Source organism: Phaethon lepturus, unplaced genomic scaffold (assembly GCF_000687285.1).
Source record: "Phaethon lepturus isolate BGI_N335 unplaced genomic scaffold, ASM68728v1 scaffold2009, whole genome shotgun sequence".
In the NCBI taxonomy this organism is placed as follows: Eukaryota; Metazoa; Chordata; class Aves; order Phaethontiformes; family Phaethontidae; genus Phaethon; species Phaethon lepturus.
In genome coordinates this window covers 43,008-66,950 of record NW_010561060.1, presented here as the reverse complement: position 1 = coordinate 66,950, position 23,943 = coordinate 43,008, and the positions used below count along the sequence as shown (strand labels likewise).

Below are 23,943 nucleotides of genomic sequence, written 5' to 3'. Positions count from 1 at the left end.
CCAAAATAATCACATTCACTCTACACATCAGGGACAGCAGCATACGGCAGAGAAGACACATGGGCTAGATTTCTTGAATGGTGCAGAATTGCTGTCTGTGTGAGGCAACAGCTTTTAACTGCTACATTTCTTTCAGTGTACTTAGCCATTACTTCGAGAATAAAAATGCATCCTTTTGATAGTTGCCAAAACATCTACAATATTTTCTTTTCCTTCATGTGACATAGGAATGTAATGCTAGTGGAAAAATTTGGCTCATCTGCAAAGTAGTGTATGCACACTGTCTAAACACAGGCATGTTACAGTCAGCAGAGGCTTTTGAAGGTAATCACGGTGTTCCTTATCTGAAAAACCTTTCAGAGGCTTAATTAGCCAAAGCACCGCACGGTAGATACCAGAAGTCAAATAAGCTAAGTGTACTCACCCTCTTAGCAGTGTTCCTTCATCGTGCTAATAACTATTACTATTATTACTATAGTTAGAGTTAATAAACGTAGCAATACTATAGCTTAGTAGTAAGAGTATAATTAGTTAAATAGTCTGTTCGGTTTAGTTTAGAGCATTCCATTTGTAAGCGTCCTGAAACAAAAATATTTAGGAACTATTATTTAACATAAAAGCTGTAGACAAGCCTTTCAGAATCACTCCGAACCTGATATGTGTATCATGTCCTCGGTTCTGACATCCTTTTATTTGCTGTTCTGTAAGTTGTTTGAGCAAAGGGTAGTGCTTGGACCTTTGTAATATCTCAGCTGAATTTATGTAATGTATCAGCCTTCAGTTAGACCAGTGTATATGAAGGGTAGGTTTCACTAGCAGAAAAAGCGATGGAAGTCCTCTCTACGATTTAGTAGCATGTGGTGCTTCTGCTGAAATAACCTTCTTCAGTGCAAGGTAGGTACAGTTTAGTTGCTTAAATCAATACACAACATAATGCTTCCAAGTTTTTCTGATAGATGTTATGAGTGATGATCGAAGGATTTTTTTTTTAAAACATGCAAATTTTACACACACACACTTATGTTTGTTTGCAAACTCATTTTTATTTATTTTTATTCATAGTAGTATTGATTTCCATTTAAAGGCCTTAAAAGGCATTATTCACTAACTACAGTAGTCTTTCCAGGTGCTTTTCTTTTAAGTGGGATCGGGTGTTTTACAGGTTCATGTTTTATGATAATTTGAAGTGAAAGACAGAGGAAATGTTTGTGTTATTCAATAGTTGGTCGTGTACCTGTCTTCAGATATTCCAAAAGGGCTTCACTTTTTTATTGCCGTTCTCTAATCCAGTGTTTGTATGCTATTAATAGTGGGATATGGTGAGTTTTTTTTACAAACTGTGATGTTTGGAAAAGGTACTTAGGCTAGATCTAGCTTGTGAAGTAACCCAGGTAACCTACTGCCTGTCTGCTCACATGCCCTTGCTCTGTGACCTTAAAGCTTCTTCCCCATCATGTTACTAAAATTCAGGTGCTACAGCATTGTATGAACAGACCCACACTGGTCATGTCATGCTGGCTGTATTTTGGCCACGTACTAAATGCATTACTGCTCACATGACAAGAGGAATGTCTTTAAGAGAAAAATGCGACCCGTGATGATCAGGTTTGGTGAGAATAGTGAATACTAGAGGAATGCAAAGGCAGGCATATGTTAAGAAGTTACCACCTATTATGACCATATAGTAAGCACAGATTAACACTTTCAAATGCAATTAGTGATTCTGGTTTTGGAAAGGCTTCCCTTAAGATGACAACTTTTTTTAAGGAGGCATAGAGAATTTACTTTCCTAAAATCATTTTCTTTGTGGATATTTGAATTTTGACACTCAAAAACTTTTGGTGACCAAAATTACAGGTCTCATTGTAAGCCTTAGCAACGTGCTAGTACAGTATTTTCATTTCAGCTCACAAAGATAAGCACCCACACTCATACTTTGGTCAGATAAAGGATTCTTTGACTTTCAGAAAAACTAACCAACAAGAGTCACAGGAACAACTCGTCTGAAAATTTAATTAATATCTGGTACAAGGTATATAAATATGAATTTTTGGCTTTTAACTTTGTTTTTTCATACTGGGGCTCCTAATTGTGATGTGTCTGCTACTTGTGGTTTTGTATGGCATTTGGCCTGATCGCTGAGGTATTTACCAGATTTTTAATTAATTTTGTTCTGCACTGTAAAATTTCTCTGGATGCTTTTTTGTGTGTCTGATGCTCAGGGAAAAAAATAAAATGGGAGAAAACACATAACAGATTTTGTTCATTTCCCTTTCTTTGCCTTTGTTTTACAGGAGACACATGAAATTGTGGCTATCAAGAAATTCAAAGACAGTGAAGGTAACCTATTCTGCTGCATAATCTTTCATGTCAATAACTACATTGTTAATATCTCTCCAGTTAAAATAAGAAGTCTCATATATCAAGACATGATTTAAAAATTATAATAATTTATTAGCTCTGTGAATATTCAAGGTACTTGATCCTTCATACCTGCCTAGGGACTGCATGATACACTCCAACTAGATAACTACCTTTCTTTCTTGGTCCATCTATCTTAATACAGCTGAGATAGTGGTGCCATACCCGGTAGTAAGATCTACCACTTGGAGACTGTTACGTGATCAGAAAATGGCAAAAACTCCTCTTGTAGTAGTGGCTTGCAGAGTCTTTGGGCTTTGTCACCCTTCATCTGTGGGGGGGGAGCTATATGTTAGGGGAACTTGAAGGGGTAAATGGAGGAGACTGAGAGAAGTCAGCAAGAAGTTCAGTGGTACAAAGAGGAATCGGGGAGCGCTCAGGGAACCGCAGGAGGATTTGAGGGACCTGAGTGGCAAGGCAGCAACTCTAACCTTCCATCAGCAGGCTCTGCTCTCCACAGGAAACTTGGTCTTTTCCCCCTCATCGCAGCCTCTGTGTATGTTGCAACTCTCCAGTGTTGCTGAGTTTGCTGAGAGGTGGGGAAGAGCTGACCTCTGCAAGGCTTACTTTTGCTGGCAAAGTGGGTGGCAGAAGGCAGGACACATGGAAATTATTTCCAGTGCTGCACACACCTATTCCTCACCCAGCAGTAATAAAACCAAAGATCTGTACAAGGCAAGACTAGCTCTCTGACCTGTGCTTGTTGGGGGACAGTGAATCCAAGTATCCTATCATAGGCAAAACTGGCAATGGTCTTACATTGCATACATCAGAAGCTATCCCTGATCCCTCATGGGCTAGCACAAACAGAAGGAGAAGCCAAGTATGAAGTAATAAGACGACTCATCCCTGTCTGAGGAGATGCAGCTATGATTTGCTGTATACCAAGGCTTTCACTGAAAGCTGACGATGTGGTTTAAAGAAATAGCAGCTGCTTTATTTTAGAAAACTTTTCTTTTGTGTTATTGTTATAGGATTGCTGGTAGCCATGGAGGTGTGGTTGGTTACAAGGACTGTAATTTTCAGAGTCAGGCACGGCAAAGTCAGATTTGTATCTATTGTTTTATGCAATGCAAACTCTTTGCAGCTGATTTTGCCAGACACTTGAAGAGTATATTCAGAAATCCTGAATATCAGTTTTAAATACCTGTTAAAGAATGTAGGAGATAATTTAATTGTGGTGACCATCTTCACCAGGTCATGAGAGTACTTCGGAATTGCTCTTTGGAACTCAGTATGCCTATTCAGTACAGATCCTAGGCAATGAATCTCAGTATTAAGCCTTAAACAGGATTATTATATTATCCTGTCTACCAAAAAATGAAAACAAAAATGCAACATTGCCATTAGGTCGATCTTTCCAAGAGTATTACATAATATCAGTTTACATGACTGATGACTGCTTTTCAGAGTTGTAGCTAGTTGTTTACAAGTTTCTGGAAATACGACAGAAGTTCTTTTGATTGATTTGATTCAGCCCATTTCACATCTGTCTCGTTAATATGGTAGTTCATTAGAAATCTGAATATACCGTAATTGTTTCTATTGCCATTTTTGTTTCACTGAATTTTTGCTGTTGTTTGACATATGCATGCTAAATGCGCTGGAAAGAGAATGTCTAGTTATAGATGAAATTATGTAATCAGGCTGATGCAAGCGAACATTGAGCACTCAGTTTGAAAATGAAATTATTTAGATTGCTCTAAATTATATATTTTTTTAATCAAAACATATGAGATTATAGTATTTTGTTTTCCTTGTCCCTCCTGCTACACTTCTTTTTTTTTTTCTCTCTCTTCTGATGATGATTATATGCGTTTGCCTGACCTGTGTTATTTTCACTCCCCTGCAAACCTGTTTTTGCCTTTTGCTTGCTTGGAAAAATGATTTCTCTTCCTTGTTTCTTCTTCCTCTGACCATCTTTGTGGTACACGACCTGCAAATGTGATTTAGCTTTGAATTTATGCAATCAGATCACATTTACTATCCCTCTGTTGTGGATAACAATTCTAAGAGATTAAGAACCGTGCTTCTACATGTGCATGGGCAAATTTACTGAATTAATGGATTTCATTTTACTAAATGAAAAATAAAACCTAATATAATCTGGTTCATTTGACATTTCATTGGTAATATCCTTTAGAACCCAGTCAGTTCAGGGCCCCTTGATGATAAGCAGTGTACGAAGCCTTAGTAAAACACTCCTCCTTTCTTGAACAACTTTCAAACAACTACATAGTCAAAACTAAGTTAAATTTCTTGACTCCTCAGAATCAGATTCAAGGCTGCGTTGAATCAATACTTGCTCTACTGCCCTCTGTGGCTGCTGCACTGGTCTGCATTGCTGAATTTCCATTGCAAGTCTTGTGGGGAAACTTGCAGGACTTACATATCTGTCTTTGGTCTTAAAATTTGTCATGGCTTTTGGAGAATAAAATTATTTTCGAATCTAATAGATTTCTTTGACATTGTTCAAACGAGCTTTGCATTCCAGTGTTTCTGCTGAGGATGTATTAACCTTGCCAGTGCTTCATGCGTGTGACATGTATTTGTGGGGTGGAGGATGTATCTGTACACATACATGCATATTTTTTGAAGCATATTAGTGCTTTTCATAATGAAAAAGACAGAAATGCAAATGATTTGTTTCTTATGACTTTTTCTGCCACTGAAAACCTAGATCGTGGTGATGGGAAGTCTGTGAGGGTTGCACAGTGATAGCACAGTCACCAGTTACCTCTCTTCCACTGCAGAATCATGCAGCCAGCAGAGAGAATCCACACTGGAGAATAAGCCTTTTTGTCTGTAATATGTAGAAACAGAGAATTTAATCAGGCATTCAAAATAAAGATTTATAACACTTGAGGGGGATTGTTTTGTTTTTCAATAAATTTTACTCTGTCACTTTTACTTTGCACTCTAGAAAATGAAGAAGTCAAAGAAACCACTTTACGAGAACTTAAAATGCTTCGCACTTTGAAACAGGAGAACATAGTGGAGCTGAAGGAAGCTTTCAGAAGAAGAGGAAAATTATACTTAGTTTTTGAATATGTGGAAAAAGTGAGTTGAGTTTGTACTATCCTTGCCGCAGTTAAATCATCAGCTTACTGGAAAAGTCTTTAAAATTACTTTTTCTTTTAAAAATAAAGCTATTCTATAAAGAGGAACAGCAGAAATTTTAATACAATCTGAATTGTTGTAATTAGACATTTATTGTGAGAAAGCAACACTGATAACTTTATTATTGTTTTTACTTCATGTGTTGGAATTTAAAAAAAAGTTCTTCCATATATGAACACAGACATGTTCAAATTATGTAGATTGGAATACATATCATTTGAAGAAAAATTTCCACCCAAACTCTGTAGTTCAGTTTAATTGTAAAGCTGATTAACTGTCCTGTGTTATGTTGTATAATGAATCTTGACGTAGTCTTTCAAAACAAGATCATAGACTTTTGACCTTGGAATCTGTTTCAACTTTCTCCATCCTTCCCTGTTAAAAATAGGATTTGTTTTTATATTTCTGTAACAAGGCCACTATCAATAGTTGCTTAGAGGGATTTGGCAAAGATAACTGCCATTATTTCCAATCCTGACCTCATCTGAAATGATTCCAAAATTTCCTTATATTGGCTTACTGCTGCCAAGCATCCTGGCCTGTTTCCAGGGAGAAACAACCTAGAACAGATTGGTCTTTCGTTATTTTTGCAACCTTCGTGATGAAGGCAGACCTTCCCTCTGAATTCTAACCATTTAGCATTTCTTCATGGAAATAATTAGATGGTATTCAGATACACACAGTAAAAATAAACACAAGTATATGTATCTCTGTAGCTTTCGCGAGATACTGTTCCCTTGATTGAAATTTTCATTTAATGTCCTGCCAGTGTAATGTTGCAATCTAGCCGAGTGCCAGTCCTCTTCTAGTCAATTCTCTCTTGTGTAAAGATCCCTCACCCTAAATATAGTGTCTCTCTTACCTCAGTGTACAATTTATTATGTCATATAACTTTATTGCATAATGTGAGGTGACCTATATTAGTCCACACTTTGGCAGAAATCAGTTTTGTTTTTCACCAGCAGATCAGCAGCTTCTAATGTGATGGATCTTACTTAGCTCTAACATCCAAAGCTTGACTTGTTCCACCCGTGTTTCTTGTAATTGTTCCAAACACGTGGAATATCTTTGATCACACACCAACTTACAACATAGGTTTAATTTTCTATTATAGTTGACTTGGCTAAGCGCTCTGTAGTAGTGGGTTGGAAGAGCAGAATAAGTAAAAGACATTTAATTGATCTGATAAAGACTATACTTCAAAAATTCTTAATATGGGTAAAAACACCAGGCTGCACTATCTAGCATTATTTGCATCAGAATAAAATAATATAATGATAAAGGTAGGCATCATGTATAGTCTATGCCTAATATAATTTCTATATTATTGATCACCTTTAGTATCAGTTAACTTTGCAGTCCATGAACGTTTCTCATTTTCAGATATGTCAAATAGTTTCCACAATAGTTTCTTTGAAGACCAGGATGATTTCTGTATTTTCGGATGAAGGAAGGGTATAAGGAAATAAAATGTGGTATAGTAGGCTAATTTTTGTTTTAACTGGTAGTGAGCACCTTGTGTCCTTTAAGGAATCTAAGCTCTGCAATACTCAGATCCAGATTACTTAAATCCACATTCAGTCTAATCTCCTTTATTCATCATCCCCTTAGTTAATGTCTTCATATAGGATTATGTCTCACTGTGTTGATGCTACTATTTTGGTTCATATTTGTAACACTAACTTCTTGACTTACTTGTCCAGATGCACAGGCTTGTGTGTGGACAAAAGTCTAACTAAAATTAATATGGTTCCTTAACAGAAAATTCCTTTTCTTAGATCCGAAGTGTATTTCTAAGGAAACTTACACTCAAGAACCTAAGTTCCAGTATTTACTCACAGATTGCAAGACTTAGAAATGTTTTCAAATATTATCAAAGTGTCCATTTGTTTTGTCTTATATTTGTGTTCATTAAAATATCTTACAAGAGAAACATCAATAATTTTATTATACAGCTAATGAAAATGTTTCAAAGACAAGGTAAATTTATTTTAAATGAAAAATCTGCAAATGTTCAAATCCATAATTAAATGAGTTGTGTAAGGCAGTATAGCCAAAATACTTACTTCTATTTCAGTATTCAGTAAAAAAGACTTTCCTGTCTTCAAGTGGTCTGCTGCTGCCCATTATTCAGTCAGGATTCAGAGTAGAAACTCCATCGTACTTCTAATTGTGCAAAATTGGAGACATTTGCTCACATAATGGGAATCTAAGTGTCCTTTTTCAAAGAGGAGGTTTACTAGTATAAACAATCAGTTTATTTTTTTCCCTAGCTACATCCATAAAACAGTTAATATTGCCATAGTTACTGTAGTGCAAATATGTCTAACTTCAATATAGCCTATATATAGCTATAGGATACTCCCTAGGTTACTATTTATATCCCTATGAGGCATTTTTATATCTGTTCCTTCATTTGCACTAACAGGCTTGTGCTGCTTTAACTATACCCATTCAATACAGACATGGTTTGTCATTAATCATGGCTCTGTACATCAAAGCAGCAGAACTAGCTTAATAATGAAGAAAACAGTATGTTAAAGCATAGTCAGATATTTACAAAATGCTGTGCTCTACTAACTTTTCATAGAGCCACACTGACCTGATGTTTCTGTTCAAGCAACTTTCTATAACTAAATGACTTTTTAAAAGTTTTCAGATAAGTGGTTTGATGATACTCTTTTAAGGACTTGTGATATATTTGTGGTTCACCTTTAAAGATTATTGTCTTCACAAGTGCCTTCTCTAGAATGAAAACAGCTAGTGTTATGCTTATGGTTAAAATACACTCCTTGAATGTTAAACTACTGATTTTGCATAGCCAGACTCAGTGGCCTAAGAATGTTGCCTCAGAATGCTGAAAGCGTGTTATCTTCTAGCAACTACAATATAACTCTTTTAAATAATATGTCTTTTAAACATTTAGAATATGCTTGAATTGCTAGAAGAAATGCCAAATGGAGTTCCACCAGAAAAAGTGAAAAGCTATATCTACCAGCTAATTAAAGCAATTCATTGGTGCCATAAGAATGATATTGTTCATAGAGGTAAGTGTGTAGCTCTCCACATGGAAATAAGCCCCAGATAAGAATTTGTTTTCTAAAAGGAAAGATGTTACAGCTTGAAGTAATTTGCATTTAACATAAATATAAGCAACTGCTTTATATCAACAGGAAAAAAAATCTGTAAATTTGGCTGGGTCTTAAGTCTACTGCGTGACTTCAGATCATTTTAAAACTAAATTCATCTACATATAAAGCTTGCTGTCCGCTGTCTTTGGGGTATGATATAAAGATTGTATCATATGCACAGCGAAATGAAACTGCACTACAGACATTGCCAAAGGAAAAGGCATGTTTTTAAACATTTCATGGCACTCAATCATTTCACTTTTCAATCTGATAATGAAATATTAGGAGGAAGAATAACCCAGAACTTAAAGCTTGGTCCACTGTGTTTTACTTCTTAAGGCAGTTCCTCCCAGCTCCCATGAGTTCACCTCTATACTTTCATAGAACTGTAGAATGGTTTGGGTTGGAAGGGACCTGTAAAGGCCATCTAGTCCAATCCCCCTGCAATGAGCAGGGACATCTTCAACTAGATCAGGTTGCTCAGAGCCCCGTCCAACCTGACCTGGAATGTTGCCAGGGATGGGGCATCTGCCACCTCTCTGGGCAACCTGTGCCAGGGTTTCACCACCCTCATTGTCAAAAATTTCTTCCTTAGATCTAGTCTGAATCTGCCCTCTTTTAGTTTGAAACCATCACCCCTTGTCATACTGCTACAGGCTGTGCTAACAAGTCTGTCCCAATCTTTCTTATAAGCACCCTTTAATTCCTTGAAAAGCTGCCATAAGGTCTCCCTGGAGCCTTCTCTTCTCCAAGCTGAACAAGCCCAACTCTTATAGCCTGTCCTCACAGGATAGGTATTCCATCCGTCTGATCATTTTTGTGGCCCTCCTCTGGACCTGCTCTGTGCTTTCTCCCATAAGCTTCAAGCACTTAGAGGACATATCTTGATGTGTGACTTTATCTAGTTTTATGTATTTTAGCCTGATTTAATAAAATTGTATTTTACTTCGTGGCTTTGCAAGAGTAATTTTTCGAATTAATGTTTCCAATAAATTAAAATTCTCATACAATATGCTATTTGTATTTGAGACTTATCAAACATAAGCAAGAGTCTGAAAATATTTTGTAAAATATAGTTTCTAAAATATACCATATATGGATACCGCAATATCTATATAGGAATAAAAAAATGGGCTTAAAACTGGACAACACATTTTTTCTAAACAAATGACAAGAGGTGATCAAGATCATCATAACTGAAAATGTTGAGCACAGCAGGCTTAACATTTTATTGGTTAACTGGGCAATTAAATGTCAGTTCTTTGTATTATTTTGCAATATGCAATATTCTGCGTATTGGTTTGCTGCCCAGGAATATTCATAAGCACCTTTTATCTTCCCATTTTTTATTGGGAAACTCTTTAGAAGACTTCAAAAGGCAGAAAATTAATTCTGCATGTTCACAAACTGAATTGCTGGAAGCTGTTTCAGCAGTTGCTCTTGTAATGCTTCGTTTATGATTGCATTAATATCTCTAAATACGTTATAATGAAATAATATTTGTTGACAAAGTTCAAAATTAGAAAGCAAAGTTAACAGCATTTTTTTTTTTTCTCTCTCACTCTGGTACTCTAGATATCAAGCCAGAGAATCTCTTAATAAGCCACAATGATGTTCTGAAGTTGTGTGACTTTGGTAAGTTCAGTAGATAGATACCTACTTCTTACCTTTTTAAAGAAACCTCTTGCAGTGGAGTTTTACCTTATTCTTCTAAGACTTCTGCAGTATGTACTGTTCAAAACCCTTTTTAGTCGTCAGAATTGATTACTTCTTCAGGTTTGTGGCTAGTACTTTAATTTTAAAGATCTCTGGGCTTAATTTGCATACCCTGTGAAATAACTGTATTAACATGTCAGTAGAAATGCTGCATTTATCTCTTCCTGTATTTGACAGGGTTTTTACTAGCAGTGTTGTTAGCACCCAGCTGAGAACAGTGCAGATGCTAAGCTGATTATGAGGCTAGCAAAACTGTAGGTTTATCTGGCCTGTGTATGAAAAGAAAAGAGAATTCTTCCTTGTTTAGTGAAGACACAATAAACTTAGACTTTTTGTATATTTTTTGAACCACTGGCTTTCATGGACTGTTATGTGTGTAGGTATAGGTCAACTTTTACTGTTATGTTAATCAAGGAATCATGTGTGCACATATGATTAATGACTGAGTGGCTGGAGGTCAGAGTTAGAGTTGTACATGTAATGTTAAGTCTGCTATTTCCTGACCTATCAATACCTGTTTAACATCAGCTTTAAGGCTTTGAAGAATCAGCACCAAGCACAAGGCAAGCTTTGCCCATGTGAGTAAACCCTAGAAGACAGCAGGGTGGAGTGTACACTGTTCCAACAATCTGCATTTTTATTCTAAATGCTACATAAACACAGAATAAAATATTGTTCCCTCTAAGAAGCTTACATTTTGGCTTGGTGAATAAAAAACAATTTCATAGTGCTACCCAAGGGCACTTTTCAGTGAGAGCGGTTTGAAAGCTGTCATTTCAAACCTCTGCAATTCTGAATGAAAAGAAGAACTGCTAAAAAAATAGATAGAAATGGTTTTTTAGGAACACAAAAAAGGCATTTGTCATTTGCAGTGCTGCTTATTTCTTTTAATCCTAAAGGCATTTTTGCTTAAGCATTCAGAAACAATAACCATTCCAGGAAAAGCCTTAGAAGATTTGGTCCATCTAAGGTCTTTGAATTAAGGGCAATTTATTCTGCAGCGTAAGGAACTGCACAGCACTGACAGAACACCAGGGTACTCTTGCACAGTGCCCTCGGTGCCTTTGCCTTTTCGGTACCCACAGGCCTCCCGTCCGCACCGCTGTGGCCGCCCTTCCCTGGCAGCTCTGCGCCCTGGCTGCCCTGGCAGTGTGGCCCAGAGCTGGCGGGGCAGGATTTTTCCCTCATCCCACACTTACTTTCAGGGCCTTGCCCCTACAACGCAAACCCCACGGGGGTTGGCAGGCCCAGGGCTCTCCCGGGGGGTGAAGGCTGGTGTGGCATAGGCCTTGCTCCCTCTCCACCCCTTCACCCCCCGCACCGGCTTTGGGTGGCTAGGGGACCCAATCGCTGCCTTGCGCAGATCTTAACAACCAATCGGCGGGCAGTGCCTGCCCCTGACCAACATGCGCTCCAATGAGGGCTGACGGCATCACAAGCAGGAACAGCCAATATGGGCGTGAGTGGGTCCGGCTGGGAGCTGTTCAGTCCACCCTCTTTCCCCGGCCATGGGGAAGAGCCTTCCCTGGCCCTCGCCCTCCGTCCCTCGTGGGTTTTTTTGTGGTGTCCCCCCTGAAAGTAACATTTACCGTTACAGTTGGCATATGCCATCAGCTAACAGATGTTTGTGTCTGTGAACTCGTGTCAACATCCTTTGCGCAGCATTATTACAGGAAAGTAAAAATCCAAACAAATGGTACGATCATGTTCTGGACGACAGTTTTCTCACTAGGTGTAGATGATGTGAATTCGTTCAGCAGTGATGTTCTGTGTGGTCTGTTGGCTTGCTCACACTATACGCCCCAGCCAGGTTCTCTTTCCGCTGTTGGAAAAGACATGCAATCACTCAGCACAACCTCAAGGAAGACGAACGAAGTTTGGGGAATTTCTGTTGTTCTTATTGTTCATGTGGGTTCATTTGAAATTTGATCAATGATTCAGATGTAGTTGAATTTAAAATTCCAAACAAATCTTATAATTTGGGATAAATTTTAATTTTTTAGGCTTATTGCTAACTGACATTATTGCTAATAGCTTAAGCTACTGTAAAAAGTCTGTCAGAACGGTATTATCTGCAAGCGTTTCCTGAACGTGTACAGATTAGAATATAAGAATTTGCCTGTTACCATGGTTTAATGTATGCTTGTCTGCCTACCTAACTTAATTCATATTTTGGAACACAGGTGCTTGTCACATACAGTGCCACATTCCTCCTATGATACCAAATGCAAAGAAAAGGTCTATGCATCCATCCCAATTCAGATATTGAAGTAATTGGGTGTTTCCAAATAGCCCAGTGGACAAAACAGTTGGAATAGAAAAGTTGATAAATTTTTAACAAGCTACTTCTTCATAGTCCTTGTGCCATGTGTTCTGTACATATTGTGCTAGATAAAAATGAGATTGAATGTGGTGCTTGCCTGGACACATGTTGTGTGGGTGTCATTTCTGTCAATAGAAGTGGAAAAAGAGAACAGTACAAAATGCCAATTACAGCAGATGCATCCGACTGTTAGAAATAGTTAGGTTTTCTGACTAGTGTGTTTGCTGTTTCAACACCAGGGCTTCAAAATTACTTGTTTTAGCAATCTCTTAATCTCTGTATGATGTGTAAGCATAGAAATTGTGAAACACAGGACTGGAAAAGACCTCAAGAAATTCTCTAGTCCTTCCACCTACTCAAAGAAAGGATTAAGCATGTCTGTGTCGTTCTTGACAGGTGTTTGCTTAGCTTATTCTTAAAATTCTCAGTAATGGAGGTTCCCTAGTGTTCCTAGGCATCTATTAAAGTACTTACATGTCATTAATGTTAGAATGCTTTACTTTGTCTAACAAATTTGCCTTATTTTTCTATAAGAAACTGACAATCTTCTCCTTTTTTCCTTACACTTTTTTCCTACCATCTTCTGAGTTGTTTAAAGTTCTTTCTTGAACACTCCTATTTTGCTGCTTCTCCCTTCTTGCATCATGATGCATTTGCAAACTATTGCTTTCATAGTTGCTCTCACCCAAATCACCTTCTGTCTTCACCTTCTAATCTATTCTTTCTCACTGTGTAGAGTTTGGTCTAATCTTATCCCTAGTTAACTTCTCTTATTTTTGTATCAAAAAATTCTTCCTGATATATCAGCACGATTTGGAGGAAGGAACAATAAGCACATGAATGAAAGATTTTTCACGGGCAAGGTTAATGGGTCATGTTACAACCTTACAAGCATAGTTGTGTGGGAAAAGCAATTTTGGCAGCTTCTACGTAAGAACTCAGATATCAAGAAAAATTACTAATGCGTTTAAGTAGCACTTATTGATTCTGAAAATGAAATTATGCCTTATACCTCTGCAACACTTTAGAATTTTTGTCCTTTCTTCACCACTCATGCAATAATGGAAAGACTCATAGTGATTTCACTGAAGTGAATTTTGGACCAAGTTTTAATGCCACATCCCAGTAAGAATGCATTTTGAAAATGTTGCTTCTGCATTTCAGTCACAGAAATTTGTCTCTGTTTGAGCTCTAGTAAGGACCCTACACATGTGCAGTCTTGCTGCTGAGATCTGTCTGTCCTCAGTCTCACCTTATTATTAGTTATTTGTCTGAAAACAGTAAGACACTTGATACTTTCTGAAAACAGTGCCAGCATCTGCCTTAGAGTACTTCTACATGAAGAATCCAGTAATATCATTACTGTGGTGCTTGGCTGACTTTTTATAAATGGAGGAGAATGAAAACAAAAATATAACTTATTCCTACATCTGGATTTTCCAGTATATGCACTCTTCTCACAGTTGGTGGCTTTAATTGTTATGCCTTAGGACAGAAGTTAAATTTTGGTACAGTTGCAAATAAGTATACATTTTTTTCTTCTATTCATAACAAAATGATGTGGAGGAGGAAGTTAATTTGGACTTGGTTTTTCTGATTCTAATTCACTAAGAGCCTTGTTATGAATGTGATGCTAAAGCAGGTGGGAAGCTGACACATGTGGAGTGAGCCAAATGCAGACATAAAGCAGTTTTGCTGATCTCTGATAGACTCCTGCCTTGTGTAGTTTTGTGGTGATGACCCTGTTCCTTGCCAGGTCAGAGAGGGAGTGTCCTTAGATGAGAATAATACGTCATTTCTTGACCGGTTTAAAAAATTGGATGCAGTGAGACTGTCATAGTTAGGGTCAGTGATTGGAAGAGTCTACTCCCCATGCATGTGTTATGTTTCTCGTGTTATGAATTTTCTTCTGCAAACAGCATCTCGGTGAAATTTAGTGGCCACAGTTCAAAGCTTGCATGGCATGCTGACAGGTAACTTTTATCAGTCTGTTTTGATTATGACAAAGCACCAAAAGTAATAGCAGACCCCATAGACTTCTGCGGAGAGTAGACAAGTAAAGTAGTCATTAAAACAGACATGCTGACTTTCACTGTTGTATCAATAAAAGCTTGCATTTCAGTAGACAAGCAGTTGTTGGAGACATCATTCTGCACTAGGGGTTGTAAACAAGTTGCTTCTATTTAAATAGGCCTGAGCTCTTAGTGACAAAATTAGTGGTGATATGCACATTGTATTTAAAATAGCATATAAACTTTCACACTATTTCCTTGACAGGCTTTGCTCGTAATCTCTCTGAAGGAAGCAATGCTAACTATACAGAATATGTGGCTACCAGATGGTACCGCTCACCTGAACTCTTGCTTGGGTAAGTACAGTTTGTAGAACTGCCATGACAAGTCTTGACTGATTCTTTACATTTTTTCAAGCACCCTGCGTAAGATTTACCCATGGAGACCAGTTGCTGATTTAGAGGAAAGATTACAAGACGCTTCCAGATTTTCATTAGTTTTTGTTCCTTTCCTATAAGTCAGCATGAATCATTGGTATGTTGACCTGTCTTGAGCTGAGCAGTGTTCAACTGATTAAAATATGAAGCTGAATTATAACAGATGTACTTCAGATTCCTGCCCCCTCCCCTTTCCTTCAGAAGGTTTTCATGGTAGTCCTGTAGCCTGAAATGTGCCATCAGCCTTGTAGTGGACATTGCATAGCAAAGGCAGTGCAGCCTTCACCACGCTACACTCCAGGCTCTCTCCATCCTTTGGGTAAAAATTATGATTTGGTTTTCATTCCCAGTTACCCTTTACCAGCACTGCTGAAGTGGCTCAGAAGGATGGTGCTAACTTTTTACTAGCCAGGAAGAATTTCTTGGAGGCTGTGTGAATCATTTCAGTAAAGCACTTGAGGAAGCTAGTGTTGCATTGCCTGTGAAAGCAGTAGTTACATGAGCAGCCTCAGCCAGACAACTTAGTTTTACTCTTTTGTTAATCTGTTAAATGAGTGTTTTACTACCTCACAAGGTTAAGCACATTTTCAGATACTATATGAACAAATTCATAGAACCCAAAAGGGCAAAGGGAGAGACAAAAATAAATGGAGATCTATTATATGTGATCTTCCCATTACTATCAAGTTTAACAGTGCATTATGCTAAACTACATGAACACTCTCATAGAATACATTCCTATATGTATAGGATTATATGTATTTACATATACATATTCTAGAAACAAGGAATTGGTAGCCACAGGATGAATCAAAAAAGTACTGGTCACTCTTAAGATTCTCTAGGCAAAATGTTTCATGCTGCTGAGAAGCAAGTCTTTGTTGAAGGCTTTGATTAACAGTGAACTAGATATTTCTTGAATAGGTAAAGCATTAGGTAATAATTATTCTGTCAATAAAGTCATCCCAGTATTCCCAGAGCTGTGCAAATCTTAATCAGATTGGTAGGCAATTGCATTGTTATGTGCAGAATAGTGTGTCAAAGTTGACATGAAAAACCTCAAAGCTCAGTTTTTCATATTTTGGAGAAAACATATTAAGCTTCCAGCAAGGTGTGTGTGTGTATGTGTATATGCAAGTATAAAAAAAGACTTGGAAAGAAAGCATCAGTTGTGGCCTTTTTAGATACACAACATTTTACTCTTTGTCTGTACTAGTAATGAGGATTTCAGAGGAAAGACATGAAAAGCTTGACAGACGTGGTATTAATCGGAACTGCAGTTTTCAAAACTGTTTCATTACCAAAGGAAGTTTAGCAGGAAACACGTCTGTTTGTAATTGACTAAATTTATTTGATTAGCTTGTAGAGGAAGGGAGGGGGTATGTATATTTAATGCATATGACTTCAACTTTGCTGGTGTATGTTTTTAATGCCAAGTTTTTCTGGCACAAAGTAATGTCTGTTTCTTGGCAATCCTCTTCTATTTCCTAAACACTCATCTTACCATTGCTCCTTCTCCTGCATTTACCAAATCTTTATAAGCATCTACTATTCAAAAGTCTTCCCAGGTTTATTAAATACATACATTTTACCAAATACAGTTTTACTTTTTCAATTTTTAAAATGTGTCCCACAGAGGTTTCTGTTTTGCGATAAAGTTCAAGACTTAAATGTCAGGAGAGGAAAGAAATCACTGTCTAATTATTCACAGAACATCCAAAGCCTGCTCACTTTGAAAAGCCTCAGGTAACTGTTAGTGCAGTATTTTGTACCCTTTGATGACAAAATATTGCTAAAAGCCAGTAGATTTTAGGGCATACCAAATTACTAGTAGGAAACATGGTTTGGAGAATCTAATTTGTGTAGGAATAGACTATAATACTTCTCATTTGTGGTTTCTGTCTTATAGGAGTTATTTCATTTATCCAGTCACATCACTCTTGGATTCTTTGTCTGTTGTGATCTGACAAGACTGATCCTGACAGTCAGCAGTATGGGAGTCTTGAGCATGCCTTTTCAAATAAAACAGTTGCAGTTTACTCTGCCACTGCCTTAAGAAATGGGCATTTTCTGATTTCTTTCTCTTTGACTACAGAGTAAATAGTGGAAACTTCTTAAACTGTGATTCAGCTTCCTTTATTCTTGTGAGCAAGGAAAGGAAATGGTCCCAGCCTCAAAGGTGTTTTAGCCCATCCTCAGTTGTAACCCTAGCTTGTTCTCCAAGGCCCCAGCCTACAGCAACCTTTTCCCCATTTCACATTTCAGTGGAGAAACCTGCCTATTAAAGTGGTTGCAAATTAAAGATGCGCTTGTTTTTCTGTTGTAATAAAAATGTAGGTTTTTAGTTGCACTCTCACAAACTGTTTTGCTTACAGACCCTCAGTTTTCAAGTAGAGGCACAGAATACCTTAAGCACAGAACCGTGGCTTTGGAGTCTGTTCTCGCATGTGTTGCCTTTTGCAGCATAGAGAAAAACTAGCCCTTCCTTGGCACTGAGACCTGACCTAATGGGTGCGTTGGACTAGCAGCATCACAGAAAGAACAAATATTGAGTCTCTCAGCAAATCCACGAGTAGTCACTATGCGAAATTAGTAAGGGAGTTATGAACCCACAGAGCCATTGTAGTAGTAGTACTTCAGGATTTTTGGCATGCCGTGCTTTTCCACTGGTGGTTCCTTGTCAGCAGTCTATTCCAGTGGGGCAAACTTTGATTTTGTGATGATTGTTTGTGAAAGGACTGCAGTGTCTCGTGGCAGATTCTGAAAGTTCTTGAAATTTTGGTGTCCTACTTCAGCTTTCCTAGCTACCATAGGCTCCTGCACTAGGCATCTCAGTGGGCCTGTAGTTTCATTCAGGCTATTGTACAGCTAGAAACACTTTCTCACCTTCACCTAACTAAATCATCACAAGGGTTACAGGGTCCTCTGGCCAAGTGCCCTCCCCATGAAGCTAAGTAACTAATCATGAGTAATCAATGGGGAAAAGACAGATTTTTTCTTTGTTTAGTTCACATTAGTTTGAGGGTGTTCTCTCTACAAACATCTTTAATCAGCAGCATAAGGAAGGAGAGAAGGGAGCAGATTTAGGATAGGATTTGTCACCTGCAACTCATGGTGCTGTCTTATTCCAGAAATAGGCAAGCCAGCTGTAACTTAAAAACCTCTTGAACAGAGGTTGCATCGTTGGATTATGAATTTCAAGAAGAAGAGACTCAGTGAAATATGTTTTCAGTTCAGTCTTTGTTCCAGTCTTTATTCTTTTTATATGCTTTTTCTTTGACATGAGAAGAATTCTCCGGTTGTTGTGCTCAAAACCTAAACATCCAAAAGAGATTCTTGCAGTAAGTTGGATGTTTACAAATTTTTTTAAAAAATTCAACAGGCAAGAACTTGGGCATACAGAAGAAGAGTTGCTTTGGTATATTATAGGAACAGTGAAAAGGCAAAAGTATGTAATGCATTAGCTATTGCACAATTGAGGTAGGCAGCTAAACAAGCTTGCTGAGGAACAGAACCTTAGAGTGAAAATCAGAAATTGTCCAAAAGGATTCTGTGTTTCTTAAATGTTCTTGCCTTTAGATTGAATGTTGCAATAGTCTAGCATTCTCTTTTCATACAAACTTCCATTCTCTTGCAAACCATCTTCAAGCCTGTAATCTCTCCTGACTAGGGAATCCATATTGCTTCTTCTTCCATTAAATACCCTTGTATGTAGTCTCAAGAAAAGCTCATATAGCCTTTGTTGGTGTAACGCTCACACCACTTAGTTTTGTTTCTGATTAATTCCCTATACCTCTTAATTGCTGACCTAGCTTCTTTTGTCTTTAGCAGTTTAACATACCAGGCGCCATCCTCCCTACCACACAATGTTGCTTGCATACACAGAGACCACCCATCAGAACTTCTCCCCAAACCCAGGAATTACTTATTTTATGATGCTTTCATTGCTTTCTCACCTGTGTTTTTTAAGGGATAGTTTTCAGGGGTATTCTGTTTTTTCTCTAATTAAAATTTCACTGTATGAATGCTGAAACAGATTTCTTATCACTTCTGTTCTCCCAGTGGCCAGACCCAGTATGCCTATCCCCCTGTTAAGCACAATGGAAAAAGAAATGTAGTGCAGAAATAGAGCACAGTCATCAGCCCCTGGAGAGAAGGGAAGTTAGTGCTAGTTTAACTTGGAATGGTAACTGCTTCGCAGTCAAAAAGACTACTGTTGTATGTAAGATTTTTTCACAAAGGTAACCAGATCCCTGGGGGTACTCGAGAATTCCACTACTGCCTTTTCAAGCAGCGATACATCAGGCAATCCAGGGCAGAAACAGAGGGCTTGGTATTTGAGGTAGTTTCTTTAATATCAAAGTTTATTTTTCTGTGTTGTGAGGAAGTGGGCCATAGGAAATACAGCCGATAAATTGACTCATATGAGAAAGATGACAGTGTCAGTGGGTAAAAAACATTGTCTATTCACTTTACAGAGCCCCTTATGGAAAGGCTGTGGATATGTGGTCTGTAGGCTGTATCCTGGGAGAGCTGAGTGATGGGCAGCCCTTGTTTCCTGGCGAGAGCGAGATTGACCAGCTCTTTACTATTCAGAAGGTGCTAGGCCCGCTGCCAGCCGAGCAGATGAAGCTCTTCTATAGCAACCCACGCTTCCATGGCTTGCGGGTAAGAGAAAGCTGTGTTCTTTTCTTTTTTTAATTTACTCACACAGTATTTACACTATTGTCATTGTTGCTGTGAAGGTTATTTTCATTTACATTGTGTGTTACCTATTGCATGTTTTTCTGTGTAAGTATGGGATATTTGGATTATAAGGCATTCATAATTCAAAGTAAAGTTCAGATTACACCAGTATTGAGTTTTATAAATATGTATTGTTAAAAGTTGATTAAAGATTTTCTTTTATTTCTTTGACTTTTTTGGCATGCAAGTTAGCATTTATACCCAGCTTAGCATTACTGTGCCAGGTTTGCACTGCGAAGTTCAGTGGCATAACTCTGTCAGTTCGGGGTGTGGAAAATTCATGCCTGCTGTCTTCAGACTACTTTGTTGGAAAAATCAGGGCCATAGACACCACCGTCATGGCAAAAGAGCTTTTTGCCTTTTGCCTTACATTTGTGGGTAGTTGATGTAAGCCACATGAGTAAAAAAGCTCTTCCTACTGACCTCATTATTCCACTTTCAAGGGTTTGCCAGTGCCTTGTAATGACAGAGACTCACTAGTGTGGAGAAGCTGCTCAGGCTTAATATGGCAAAGCTTAATATGGGACGCGTAATATGGCAAAATCCCAGAAGCAATATATAAGTAGTAGCTCTGTTGTCTTTAACAGTACCTGGTCAGTGACTGTATTCATGTTTCCTTTTAATTCAGTTTTGGTTGTCATTTTTTATTAATGAACTATTGCTTAGAAAGATGAATTCATGACCTTGATAAATGGTCTGAAATCATTACTGTAAAATCCTAGGAAGCGACATATGAAGGTTTTAGGAGACCTGATCTGTGCTAAAGACTCAATATTTGAGTTTTACTCTGTAAAAGAAAAAACATAGAGAATGAGAATGAGGAAGAGGAGGGACGTAGTTGTCTTAAAACATGTTAAAGTTTTCTATAAATTTGGTTTAGCTGATGATGATCAGAAAAGAAAGCTGGCTTACGGTGCTGGGGTAATTATTTTAGCTACAAGAATAGCTAATTCCGCAGAGTTTTTCTTGAAGTTGTAGACCCTCCATCAGTGGAGGGTTTAAAAAAAACGATTAGACAAGCATTTCTTGCTAGGTCCTGTGTGTATTTGATGCTGATTAGAACAGTGGGCTGGATGGGATTTTCTATTTAAAAAAATTTATACCCCTTATCAGGAAAGCAATGATTTAGAAGTTGTAAGCAAAATAAATTACCGCCTCTTCAACATTATTTACAGCAGTTCTAGTTGTGCAGTGTAATCTTATTTGGATAAATGTTCTGTAATGTCTTAGGATGAGAATGAAGTATCTTTGTTTTGTAGCTTTAAAATACAGTAACTCAAGAAGACAGGATGAACCTAATGTGATTAGCACAGGGTTGAGAGTTATGAGTCTCTGTTCTCATCCTGGATCAATGGTTTATTACTTGCCCTCAGGCATGTTGCTGCCGCCTTAACCCCATCTGTAAAGTCAGGATACTAATGATGATGACAGTGACATATGCCTTCTAATAGAGAGTTGTGTTTGAATACAGAAGTAAAGTCTGAATAATGGCTTAAAAATGAAAAATACTACAAAAAATGTTGTTTTGGAATGTGATATTTTTTAGTTAGTTCATGGGAAAAATTTATTCCATACTATAAGACAACCTTAATAGTACATTTTTTCTGAATGTAGCATAGTGCTTAATAGTGGAAGATTTTCTCTCGTATAGCAGATAGAAGGTATGCTGTGATCATGCAAAATATTATTTACAAGCTGGATTTGGCACAGGGTGTTCACAAGATAGAAATTAGCCTATGATGTGGAATTGCTTATCCATATGTTTAGGATTTGTGAATTTCTGCATTACCATAACTGTGAGTTACGGTATTGTAGCATAGGATTAAAAAAATTCCCATACGAACGCTCTAGCACCACATGCACACAGATGCACATTTGCATACCTTCTGTCTTTTGTTCCTGCTCATTTCCGCTATATAAATACACACACACACGAGTTTTCCTCACTCCTGAGGTTTAGGGAGTATTTGGTGATCTCTTTCCAGTCCTTTTGAGGAAGAAAACATCCACAGGATGTTGAAGGCTCAAAGAAATAAAATAATATGGGATCAGAAAGTGCAAATATGCTCATGCCTTTATGGAAAATGTGAGTGGTAATGTAGGGCTGTAAATACTGTTTTACAAATAAGTTACAAATAAGCTGGAGAATCTTAACAATGCCAGTGAGTAGTCATCTCATATTAAAGCTTTTTTTTTGGCTCCAGCACATTTTCATGTTTCCCTGATCATTCCAGATGTAAAATCTTCTTTATGATGGTCATTCTACATGAAGACAAGAATGTTTTGCCATTTGGTTCATGTAAAAAGTGGAGGAAGCATGGAAGCTTTGGTTCACCTAAGTTTCAATCTAAGATCAGCATAGCAGACTTGGACTTAAAAAAATTCTCAATCATTAGTAAACCACTTCAAAAGAAAGCAAAGTAAAAAGAAAAATACTGAGATTATTTAGGAGCAAACACATTCAAACTAATGTTCTTTCATTGTCCTTCAAAGCTCACTTAACGTAATTTATGAAAAGAAATGCCAGTACAAACAATGGGCAGCAATTCATAGTGGTCTAACGCTTATGCACATACAGTACACATGCAACACATTTTGCTTCCTAATAAAATGCATTGTTGGAAATGGGCGTTTGTATTGGTTTGCTCTTTAAAGCATAGGTTTGAAGCTAGTATTTAATCTGAGAAAGGTGAACGTGTAAATATATGCACCTAACTGCAACAATCCCTAGATGTGAGATCTGAAAAATGCACAAGTGAAAGTAAAGGAGTAAAAGTCTTTAAAACTTCCTGCTCAGTGACTTTTTAGACCAAACTTATAATTCTCATGTTTTTATACTGTAGCAAACATCCACATAAAATGTTCGTTTATCTTCATGTTTGCTGGTTCTTTTGTTGCTATTGTCTATCTTAATCACTGACTTGACTTTTACTGTTTTCTTGTATTTTCAGTGATTTTTAACTGTAACTCAGTATTCTGTGTGGGTATATTTTATGTAGGATTTGAGCCCACTGGGACATAGAGTGATGGCTTTTATGTACCAGTAGACGAGAGCAATGCATGCTTCCTATTTGTCAGTATTCTTGCTTTCATGTGTTAGCTTAAGAGGACTTTTTAGAAAATACATAGGATGTGGATGGAATGAAGCCAGGCTGCAATTTAAACACTTGCATAGTATTAGGCAAATTCCACAACTCTGGGAACTGCTAACAAAGTGTCTGGATCTCAGTTGCGTAGTTTTGGATAAACTGATTAATGCCAATAGGCTGGCCAATTGTTGTTTTGTTTTGTTTTTTTCCAGAGGCTTCTCTGGTATTCAAATGTGTAATTTTCTCTAAAATCTGCATAAATTGGATCCATGAGGGCTTTTTGTGCCTCTGTTGGAAATCCAGCCTTAATTTCTAATTCTGAAAACACTGGCATATATATTTAGTTTTTAAATTTGAATTTACCTTAATGAAATCAGCTTATCTATGCTGTCAGTTCAATGTGTGCTGCAGTCTGGAAAAGGATCTCTGTTGCCTGGGTTTTTTTCAACTCATTATACTTGACATTACATTATAGCAATGAAATATTGAACAACTTTTCTTTCATTTGATAAAAAGGAAAGATTCTGTCTTCATTTTATTTGACTCTTGCCTTGTTTACAAAGCAAGCTAAAAAAGAAGACAATTCTGTGCTTTATTTTTTTTTTCTTCAAATCATCCCTGCCTGTCCTGTTCTTCCTTCCAGACAGGGCTAGTTTCAAATACTGCCTTCATCGGGTTTTGTCCAGACTCTAGCTGACAAAAGATGCCCTCCAGCAGTGTGCTCTACTTTCCATGGTGTTGCCAATTCCTCCTGCAGCATGACCACAGGAGTAACCCTGAACCTTAAACCTTCGGGGTTTTGATGTTTTTCACTAAAAACATTTTGGAATTGTCTGTTAATCTTTGATATTTAATTAGTATTGTATTTGCACTCTCAAATTCTCTCAAAGCTATTTTTAATCCTTTTTAAAAATACGTATTACTTATGTTATTTCTGAATCTATTTTA

General features: G+C 37.5%; 1 protein-coding gene across 1 annotated transcript in view; it reads left to right on the top strand.

Moving 5' to 3' along the window:
* Positions 1-2,294: 2,294 nt before the first annotated feature.
* CDKL5 (cyclin-dependent kinase-like 5) overlaps positions 2,295-23,943 on the top strand; it is a gene marked incomplete at its 5' end in the record, with an annotated part of 50,495 nt that continues 28,846 nt past the window's right edge. Inside the window, 6 exons of the mRNA XM_010293845.1 lie at positions 2,295-2,340; positions 5,345-5,481; positions 8,468-8,588; positions 10,248-10,307; positions 14,989-15,079; positions 19,639-19,828. Coding sequence (XP_010292147.1) covers positions 2,295-2,340; positions 5,345-5,481; positions 8,468-8,588; positions 10,248-10,307; positions 14,989-15,079; positions 19,639-19,828 — 645 coding nt within the window. The remainder of the gene's footprint in view (positions 2,341-5,344; positions 5,482-8,467; positions 8,589-10,247; positions 10,308-14,988; positions 15,080-19,638; positions 19,829-23,943) is intronic.